General features: G+C 34.7%; 1 protein-coding gene across 2 annotated transcripts; it reads right to left on the minus strand.

Annotated features, from left to right (window-relative positions):
* Nucleotides 1-264: 264 nt before the first annotated feature.
* On the minus strand, nucleotides 265-3,040 carry LOC132641310 (uncharacterized). 2 transcript variants are annotated; one of them, XM_060358252.1, is made up of 3 exons: nucleotides 2,890-3,040; nucleotides 1,207-1,876; nucleotides 265-659 (listed from the first exon to the last, which is right to left on the minus strand). In XM_060358252.1, the coding sequence occupies exons 2-3, from the start codon at nucleotides 1,807-1,809 to the stop codon at nucleotides 447-449; spliced, it is 816 nt and encodes a 271-aa protein (XP_060214235.1). In that variant the 5' UTR covers nucleotides 1,810-1,876; nucleotides 2,890-3,040; the 3' UTR covers nucleotides 265-446. The 2 variants fall into 2 exon arrangements, with proteins under 2 accessions (XP_060214235.1, XP_060214236.1); XM_060358253.1 differs by having other exon boundaries at nucleotides 1,207-1,897; nucleotides 2,890-2,969.
* Nucleotides 3,041-10,943: the final 7,903 nt, after the last annotated feature.

Below are 10,943 nucleotides of genomic sequence, written 5' to 3' on the forward strand. Positions count from 1 at the left end.
TGACCCTACATTACCAGTCATTTGCATCACCAACCATTATATAAGAAGAAAAACAACACCTGGATCCTAGTCTAGCAAAGTAATTTTGGTCAACCAATCACAATTTTAAGACTCCTAAGCTGAATTTCGTTAGTATGGCTGAAAATTAACAATTAGAAAAATAAGGCAATTTCTTTAGTCTCCTGTTCTTGTTTTTTTTTTCTTTTCCCCAGCAGCGCCCTTTCACATGATTACCTTATACATTATATATTCACGCGATCCCCGAATCATGGTAACAACATCAAAGAAGCATCAAATACAACAATCGAGTTTTGAGTTCCTAAATAGTAACTGCCAAAAAAAAAATACGTGGAAACAAGCTCTTACGCTAACCAACCAAAAACGAAAATAGTCCATTCAACTTACAGTAGTGAAATCAAAAAGCGAAAAGGTGCTGCACATTTTTGCTACTCCATCTTTTTGTCTGCGTGTTTTGTTCTGTTCATAGCTTGCGAGTGCTTATCTTCAGCTGACTTCGACTGAACCTCGTTCCTCTCCCTGAAGTATCTCTCGAAAGCCCGGGGAAGAAATTGCGGAATCAAGAAACATAACAGATTGATCGAAAAGTACACCAAATTCGCCACTGCCAGCCCTTTCCCAAACCAATACCATGTAACATCCTGAAAACAATAAGCAAAATACCAAAACAATTAGTTACAAATTTCATGGAATTAGCTTTTAAAGGATTTAAGACCAGTTGGCAAAATCAATCAATTGTTTAATTATCTCCCTGAACCGTCCAGATCTAAATGGTTAACTTAAGATTATGACTCGCTGGTAGACTTGATCCAACGGGTTGAAGTCAAAATGACCCATCAAGCTATGGGATAAATCAGGTCAAAATAATGTACTCTGACATGTCAAATCGACACACAAACCCAAATAACAGTAATCATATTTGGAAATTGAGTATTTGAAACATTTTAAGCCAATAATCTTTTTAACAAAAAACGGTAGCTTTTGTTTTGTTTGTTTTTTTTCTAAATAAAGTTAAATCAAAGGTTGGACCATGTTGAGTGGGTTAACTCTATGTGCTATTTAGTCGAGCAAAACTCTGTAGGTTAATTCTTTTGATCTACTATTAATACAAGCTGAACAAACATGTCCATTTGACACCTCTAAATTTAAAATAAAAATAAAAATGAGCAAGGCGTTATACATGCGTACCTTGATTTGTGCATTTGCAGGCAAAGTAGTGTTGATCCACACATCTTGTATCCAATCAATCAAGACAAATATCCTCCGAACTGTATAAAGCAGGGGAACAAGGGCTCTAACCGGAGGAGAAAATAGGGACAATCCACTTATAATATTCTCAGTTAGAATTTGAAACGAAAGCAAGAACAAATGAGGCGTGGCAGAGCGAACTGCATGCTGATCGCCCCTCGCAAATCCACCCAAAACATACGCCAATGGCAAGAACAGTCCAACAGTAGTGCCAGTGACCATATAAACGCGAAAAAACCGACTGCCCTGGAATATTTCCTGGGAAGTTGAAGTAGTTGTGCCAAGTGATGGAAAGGCAAATCGTGAAAGAAGCAAAAGATATGCGGATGCAAAAGCTGGGAAAACTAGATCAAGTAGAGGTACTAAACCACTGGCTGAGAAAACCATAATGAAAGCAACTAATTGTAGCTCAATTACTCGAAGTGATCCCATTACACCCACACCTTCTTGTTGTTGATTTCGTTCCTTTTGCTGAGGTTTTGTTGAAGAAGTTGTCTCATCTGGCTCCTCGTTCGGAGCCACAGCTAAAGATACCCCTGACATCGTTCAGTTATGCTTTACTGCCTGACGTTTCAGTTCCTATGGAAACCCCAGTTGTATACTAATTTACCTGTCATCCAAAAGTTTGTGACTACGGATATTTAGTAAACATTGATGATATCCAATAAAAAACGACAAGTAATTTGTATCACTAGTAAATTACACTGATGGTGGGGTAAGATTATTTTCCTCTGAAGTTGATCTTTTATACTATCTGCAAGTCACCTCTCTCTTTGATATATTATGTTAGACTTCTAAGGAGGAAATAATATTGAGATAAAACAAATTGGAAAAGACTTGAATGGATGCACCAGATAAGTCGTTCATGACTTCATGTCATTACACAAAAATTGCAAGTGTATGGTGTTACACCTGAGCTGGGTATTACTTATGCGGGATTTAGTACCAAACATGGTATTACTAACCTATTAGTTATGCGGGATTTAACACATGAATAACTTAGCTTCTAAGCAGGTATCAAACGACCCCTTAGGGATTTGAATCTGAACCCCGAGTTGGAGCTAAACCTTATCGGTACCTAGATTTTAAATTTAATTTTTGTATATATTTAATGGATTTTTAAGACAAATACAAAAATGAAATTTTTAATACAAATATTGAATTTGGACTAAAACTATTGGGTTCAATCGAATCTGTTAGTAACCTTCTCTAGCTCCACCCGTCTAAACCTTAACTTTCTACCCCTGATAGGAAACTATTCAATTGAGTCACTATACTTGCCAACTGCTAAGTGGTTTGTTCTACCAAAATGAAAGAAGTCATATTGTTAGTTTAGAATCTAGGCAAAAGAGAGGCTCTTTTTCGATAAATTACACTTCCCTAATTCCTTTTTTGCTATGAGAAAAAGATGGATGTCACTTTCTTTCCTGCAATTAATGATATATTCTACTTAGTGCTTCAATTAAAGATAACAAACTGACACATGGGAGATACTTGTGTATCAATATATGTCGCAAGTAACACGAGTATTCCATTTCTAACAAAATAAATCAAAACATAGCAAGTACAGAAGAAAGGAAGACTATAAAAAGGCAGAAGGAAAAATAGAGCTAATTAACTTACAGTAGCAGAAGAAGGGTTAGGAATTGCAGATGGTGCAAATATTACAAGAGGCAAAAGATGATTTTTTGTTTTTCCAGTTCACGTACAAGTAGGTAGAGTTCCTCGACTTTCTCATATGCTAGTTGTCTCTGCAATTGACACATGTAACCATGTTTACGTGTCTAAGGGTGTACGTGGAAGTCTCTAAAAGATTAGCACGTACCGGTACGGCAGTAGCAGACCCTTTTATTTAGCAAAAATAATGTTCCTTATTCCTTTAACTACTCGTGAAGTTTAAAAAATAAAAGAATAATTTAAAAATTTATGGTCTAAAAATAAAGCGTAAATATTTATGTGATTATAAATCTATTTTTTTTTAATAAGTGCCACTAAGTGAAACTTAGTGGTTGATATTTTATTAAATAAATAAGTACATATCAAAGAAAAGGAAAAAAAAAAACATCTGAAAAGCCAAAGGGCAAAATAGAAAAGAGTAAAGTTGCCTAATTCCTTCTAACCGGAACCAAACGGACTTCCTAAAAGAACTCTCTGATGTCTCGAAACTTCCGATCTACCAGGAGGTCGTCGGAGATAGAAGTGACGGCGGTTATCTAAAAATCATCAACATCTCGATGATTTCAGACCCTGCATCACTTCAAACCGTCAGAATAACACGAACTCATCTCTAATCTGAGCTATATCCAGGTACCAAATTCATCTTTTCTGGAAAACTTTCACTTTATTCGCACCTACTAAGTTCTCACCTGGTGCAGTGAAAATCTAGCCGAGGAGTAACCAACTCCGAAGAAGATGAAGCTCGTCTCAAAACAGAGACCCGATTTGAGATTCATTCATGCTTGCTAGCTGAAGGAAAAGTGTAAATAGGGTAACAACTTCATTTTCTCTGTAAATAGCCTCTTATAGTATAAAACCTGTAGATCTGGGCTGTTAGTCCTTTGTGACTGAGAAATCAGTTGTTGGTACTATCGTTGATGACGTAGAGATATAGTTTTCAATCATTACTAGAGCTTCAGTGGAATGAGCCTAAACTAATACCACCACTGAAGCCTTTGTAATAATTGAATCCATTATCTCTTACGTTTCTGCTTGATTGTTGTTATTCCCTGCTTGATCTCATTAAAGATAAAAAGATAAATTTAAAATTAAATAGTTTTAAATAGAAAATGATATTTATTTTGAGACAGACTAAAAAAATGTGTCACATAAATTAATACACGGGAAAAAAATATTTTTGCTGTCACTCCATTCGGTGCTTCTGTTTCAAGGCGCTTCTAATGTTGGATAAAGTTTGGAAAATTGATACAAATGTACCACTAGTAAAAAGTTGGTCCCATTTAACCTATACTCACTTTTAAAAAGTATCAACCCCTTCCGTCTCAATTTGTGTTGCATAAAATTGTCATTTACGCTTAATGTCTAAAGTTTATTTTATAACCATACAAATGTCTAAGGTTTATTTTAATAACAAATTTCAAAAGTCTTAGGGTGTGTACGGTATGGAGGAAAATATTTTCTAATTTTTTCATGTTCGTTTGATTAAAAATTTTGAAAAACATCTTCTTTAGGAAAACAAATTCCTTAAAAATGGAAAAAATGATTTCCCTAATCAAAATAGAAAAAACAAGTCCACAAATAGCATCTCACCAACCACCCTAGCACTACCCCCACCCTTAAAAAATTATATTTTTGGATTTTCTACACTAACCCTCCCCCCGCCACCCCCTCAAACAATATTATTCTTTTTCTTAAAAAAAGTTTTAAAAAGTTTTTCTTTTCTTTTTTTGGTTTTTTACACCACCTACAACCCACAACCCGCCCCAACACCCCACAACCCCCTCCAAAAAATTAATTTGTTTTTAAAAAAAGTTTTGAATTTTTTTGGTCTTCTCCGACACCCCTCCCCCCCCCCCCCCCAATACCCCCACCACCCCTCTAAATAAATTGTTTTTTTTTCTAAAAAATTTTGAACCTTTTTTTTTTTGGGTTTTCTATGACACCCCCGCCAAAAGAAATTAATTTTCTTTAAGAAAAAGTTTGAAAAGTTGTTTTCTACAACACCTCCCCCCCCCCCCCCCCCCCCCCCGCCCCATGCTGCACCCTCCCGAATTTTCTACTTCATATTTAATTTTACCTTTATAAAAAAAATTATAAACATGAAAAGTTTGTTTGGTTAAATTTATTGTGGCGTGGGTGGTGGGTTGTAGTTAGGGGGTTGGGTTGAGTAAGAAAAAGTTTCCCATTTTTTATAAAAACTTTATAAAAGTAAAATAAAATATATGAAATAGAAAATTTCAACTAGGTATGTTGTTGTTGTTGTTGAAATAGAAAATTTGAGAGGGGTGGGAGGGTTGGATGGAGTGCACGAGGCTTGAACTTGGAACCTTAAAGTGAATTTTGAATCCCTTAAACCATTGAACCAACCCCTACTCTTGTATTCAGGGTGTTCAAAATCTATATATGTACATAAAACATATAAAAATACCTTATCTATACAGTGTAATTTTTTGTCGTGGGTGTTCGCGTGAACACCCTCAGTGGGCTGTTGATCCGCCTCTGGGCTTGGGTGGGTATTTTTTGAAAAATGTTTCCTACAAACCAACCGAACATGAGAAAATAAGTATAAGATTCACTTATTTTCCACTACCCAGCTGAACATGAGAAAATAAGTAGAAACTTACTTATTTTCCAAGAAGACATTTTTCAGGAAAACATTTTCCTCCATACCGAACACATCCTTAGTTTCTTTCTTAAATTTTCTGTCTTGCCAAACGACGTCAAATAAATTGGAACGAAAGGAGAAACTGATATCTAGTATTCGATACCTTCGCTCATCATCCTCCGCCTCCTTTTTCTTCAATTTCTTCTTTGTCTAATTAGGATTTGATATTACTGGATATTTTTTATTCATTGATTTTGGGTTAAATTTATTTTGTTTCGCTTTACCTAAACAATAAGTTTATGATGGTTGAAAAGCTTAAAAACAACTGGGTGTTGTTGGGAAGCTTGAAAAAAATGGCATACCACAATTGATGCAAAATGGATTTGTTGTGATTTTGGCATATTAATGAATGGAGTTTGTTTTTTATGATATTTGGAACTTATGTATGGAGTTTGAGCTTATTTGAGGTAGATTGAGTGTTAAATCACGTGTTTTATTGTTGAAATTCGAAGAACAAATTATTAGTTCCGGGCAAAAAATTATTCACATGAACTTCATGCAAAATGCCGAAAGTTTGCGAAATAAATGTCCTGACTTTTTTTTTTTTTTTAAATGTCCTGACCTCATGCAAATATATCTTAAGGTAGGCCTTGATAAGGCCACAACTACAGTAAAAAATATCTGAAGTTAGGCCTCGTCAATACCTCAACTTCAGCCAAAAATAATCTAAACCTATATATCTGAACTTGATCTTGAAAAGCCATTATATATATGAAGCTTTCGTGAACCAGATCTAATTCTTGTTTATGCAGCCATGCCACGACTAGCTCCTAAGTCCAACCTCAATTCATCTACAAGACAAATCTTTTTACACTCTGTTTCAATCCATTGAATCCTCTTCTTTTCAAGTCTCAGTTCAACACTCTACTCAATTGACTTTGGAATGGATGAAAAAGGCTCATTTGGCTTACATAGATAATTAGCTAATTGCAGAGGAGAACTTCCTTTCTTGGATGACTTCGGTAAGAAATCTACATAAAACTGGAGCTGGCTTCTTAAATCTTGAATCTCCTCACCAAAACATCCCTCACACCAAGTAAAAGAAGTTTCGATACCGTTCTAGTTTATCTTGAACTTTTCTTAATTCAATTTTTGCACTACTTAAGGAAAAAGTGTCTAAAGTTTGGCCTTGTTAAGTCTACAATTTCAATAAGAAATGTCCAGATTTGACCTTGGCATATCATATCAAATTTAGGCAAAAATGTCTGAAGTTGGCCTTGTCAAGTTAACAACTTCAGTAAAAAATGTCTGAAGTTCGCCTTGGCAAATCATATTAAACTTCAGGCAAAAATATTTAATATTTGGCGGGTGCACTTTAGACAAAAATATGCAAAGTGAGACGCGAATTTTTAACTTTAATCGCATACATATATGTATGAAGTTGTTCTCGAAGCGGGTCAAATTTTTTTAACTTTGAGTATAAATTAAATATTGGCCCCAAAAATGAGTATTTTTTTACTTCGCTCAAGATATTAAGAAAATAGAACTTCGTAAATTAATTCTGAGTATTCAAAAGATCTTGAATACAATCCCACTTATTTTAAATTCATTTAACTTTAATATACAAGCATCTGAGATTACGAATAACAATTTTCATTACATCATAAACTGCAATCTCACCATTAAAAACTTATTTGAAGCTTGATCATAGTGATATCTGAAACTTTTTGGTAGTTATTATTTAGTAGGTTTGGTTGTAATCCGAGATGAAATAGAATATGAAAACGTCAATGCGATATGTGTATATCACATGTGTATATTGTATATCACACATAATTATACACATATATACGAGGATACACACATATAGAGAGATACACACAAATATACAGAACAAAAAGTATACAGATATATACTTTAACAACCTGATCCCTCTTTTTAAGTACTTGTGTTCCAATTGGATTTTGAGACTTTGTATATGTTGGTATTATGGTTTTGACTTGTTGGTATGATTCATGTTGAAATTTGAGGGGCTCGGGTTGTATACAGATCATTTCTCCAAACTGGGCTGGAACGTAATTGTCACTCAACCTGTACTACCGTTCGAGTGGAGCCTATTCTTACTGTCTTATAGTTATGAAAACATAAACTTAGCACAACAATAATTGATATTTGATCTGTACTTAATTTAGTATTAAAATCAACTTACGAATATAACGTAAAAATGACAAATCATGATCTCTAAGGACTGGAATCTAAATACACAGTCCATGGGACATTCCCCGATAATAATGAAAAATATTCCTAGAATAATGTAGGATGAATAATTACCTCCGGGAAGAATCAATAGAGCAACTCGATCTATGAATGTCTAACTCTAGCCAAAGACCTCGTTCTTAGCGATCTCCACTTGTCATACCGCGTAAAAGAACCACGGGCGAATTACCTTTGAGGGGTATCTAGTAAATTTTCTTGACAACTCCCTAAGTGAAAAGCATGACTTTTCTAGGCTAATTAAATAGAATGTAGAGCAATAAAATAGTGCATCCAAATATTTAACCCTGAATTTTAGAATTTGAAACTAAATATGAAATTTGAGCTATAATCTGAAATTAATTTTATCTGATGTCATTTGTTCTGAAAAATTCAACAATAACGGTCTTGCATGCATGCAACTAGGGTCACATATGGAGAATGTGACCTATCTCCCAAAACAAACAATAACACATGTCAGTGTGGGGTGTTTGACCCTGGCCTCTGACGGTGCTCACCCTTTGTGGAGTCATTTGACTATATTTTCATTTATCTCGCCTCAAAAATGGAAATAGTTTTAAAAAAGTTATATAGATGATCTATCATAGCAAGAAAATATTTGAATTTTGTAAAGATATATCTTAATTTCTTAAAATGACTTTTATTATGGATCAAATTTAAAAGCTAAAAAATACTTAAAAGGATAGAATGTATTATATAATTATTTAGAGTTTCATTACAAGTTTAATCATCTCGAGAGTAGTTATCAGGCTACTCTCATTAAACTGGGTCGTCTTACATCCACAACTCCCCACAACATTACTTAGATGATACTCCTGGATAAAAAAAGCGCTTAACATTTTTTTCTTGGATCAAAAAAGCATCCACTTATCAAATCAAGAATGGATTAAACTTATTTTTCCAGATTTTTTTCCTTATTAAGTGTTATGTGATCAAATCCCAATACATATTTAATTAGGGGCAATTTAGTCAAATTACTTTTTTTTTAGAAGTTAGTATTTTCTTAAGGGGCATGTAAATGTCTAAATGGACACTCTTTTTATCCGGAGGGAATAGTTACTTAAAATGGTTACAAAACTAAATTTATGTGTATTGATAAAAATATACCGGAAGCAAGGACTATTTGGCCAGACACGTGACAAGCATAGATAGGGCTAAAATCAACTACTGATTTATACAATGTCAGTCAAATAAAAAAAACTGGTTGACCATTTGGGAATTAGCTTCTGGACCCGCTTTATTTTCACTGAACAATAGAGTCCTCGAATGACCGTAGGGAAGGATCAGAGCGTCCGGACAAATCAACTATCAAATTCTGAGATATTCGGGATACCATTTAATGTTCACGATCACAGTCATGTAACAATCAAAACGGATGTGAATCACGGAAACAGTTACCACTAGCTTATTCGATAAATATTCCCACTTCTCCATTATTGTAGACATCTAAATACACAGGAATACACATGTTAATATTCTTGTTTTATACTTAAATTGTTCTTGTCATTGTTGTTCTTCATGGTTGCTCTCCGTCTACCGACGAAAAAACTAAATATGATTCATTCTCCTTTTCTATTTCTGATTATCTCGATTTGATATTTACTTTATTTTCACGTTATTTAATATATATTTGTAGCAAAAAAAATATTAATAAGATTTGGACTAATTTATATTGCCGGTTACTCCACTTTTAATAATTTGACTGGTTGACCTAATAAATAAATTTTAAGTTAAACAATTTAGCGTCCATCATGAGAATCTAGCAATTGTGATTATCCAAAAAGTACAGCTAATTCCTCTTTGATTTAGTGTTTTTCAATCTTGTGAAATGTAATGGCAGGATAAAAACATTTGACTGAAGTCCGAATGTAGACGACATACAAAATGTGGGATGACGTGTGAAACTTGTCGGAAGAACAAGGCCGGTCACAAACGTCACAATCGACTCCAACCCATTCTCGTAGGAGTTCGACATGTCAGTTCGAGGAAACTTCACCTCACAGATGTCCAAATAAAGAAAAAGTTAAGGGTGCAACTTACTTCAGAAGACTTCATAGCCCAATAACAAGATTCGAACAGACAGCTCAGTGGTGTGTTATTGGCCTCAGTCGGGAATGCAAATACGGAATCACTCGCGCAACTAAGAATGTGATCAGACAGGAATATTCCTAATACCACACCAAGAAGCTCCGGTGTCAGGGGAATTCTCAGCAAATCAAGAATCGGAAGCTCGGTAACTGGAGTAATAATTCAAGACATTGTTGCTTTTGAGCCACATTATCCAATCCTGAAAAATCTTTTGGGACAGATTAAAGAGAAATATGACCAAATTGATCAGATCTCAAGGGATCTACCGTGCTCAAAGGTATCGATATGGAAAGGTTCCCAACATCTATGGCTGCACAGTGTTGCTCCCTATTTATACCAATTTTTTTTTGGATATGAACAACCTATACATAATGGGAATTAGAGGCAACGATCTTATAAATTCGCAGATATAATCAATGCTAGTCAAGAAGTTCAGAGAAACACTCACAAAAGAGCATTAACCTGATACTCACTTTACCCAAAAGATTTATAGGGTCATTTGTTGATCAGTATATGCCTTCATTAAGGCTCATACTGGGACTCAAAAGTAGAGAAGCGGATGGGACATTTTCAAAGTACAATAAGAAGCTACAGAGTTGCTTCAGGACATCATGGACCGATTCTGGAAGGAGATAATGCTACTACTCGAGTTTTCGAACAACTAGATTGCATTGGCCTTTGCAAAACCTTGATTGAAAGAAGGTTAAAAGCTATTGTTTAACCTTAAAAAGGAGAATAATTGAATTTATGTGCGGTGCTAAAGATATGTGGTTTGATTCAATACGAGATTAGATTACACAATAAGCGAATAAGTAAAATGAAACATGTAGATCTGACCAAAGATGAATAATGACTGGCCTCGAGTACTGAGAACCGAGGTCGAATCCTTATGATCGAATGTTTGAACAATGAACAATAAAGAAAACCTTAGAAAAGATGAAATGAATTCAGATGATTGTATTGCTTGGTTTAGTACATGATCTCTCTCTTTCTATGTGTCGTCGGAGCCCCCTAAATGAATGGGGGCCTCCCC

Source organism: Lycium barbarum, chromosome 5 (assembly GCF_019175385.1).
Source record: "Lycium barbarum isolate Lr01 chromosome 5, ASM1917538v2, whole genome shotgun sequence".
NCBI classification, from domain to species: domain Eukaryota; kingdom Viridiplantae; phylum Streptophyta; class Magnoliopsida; order Solanales; family Solanaceae; genus Lycium; species Lycium barbarum.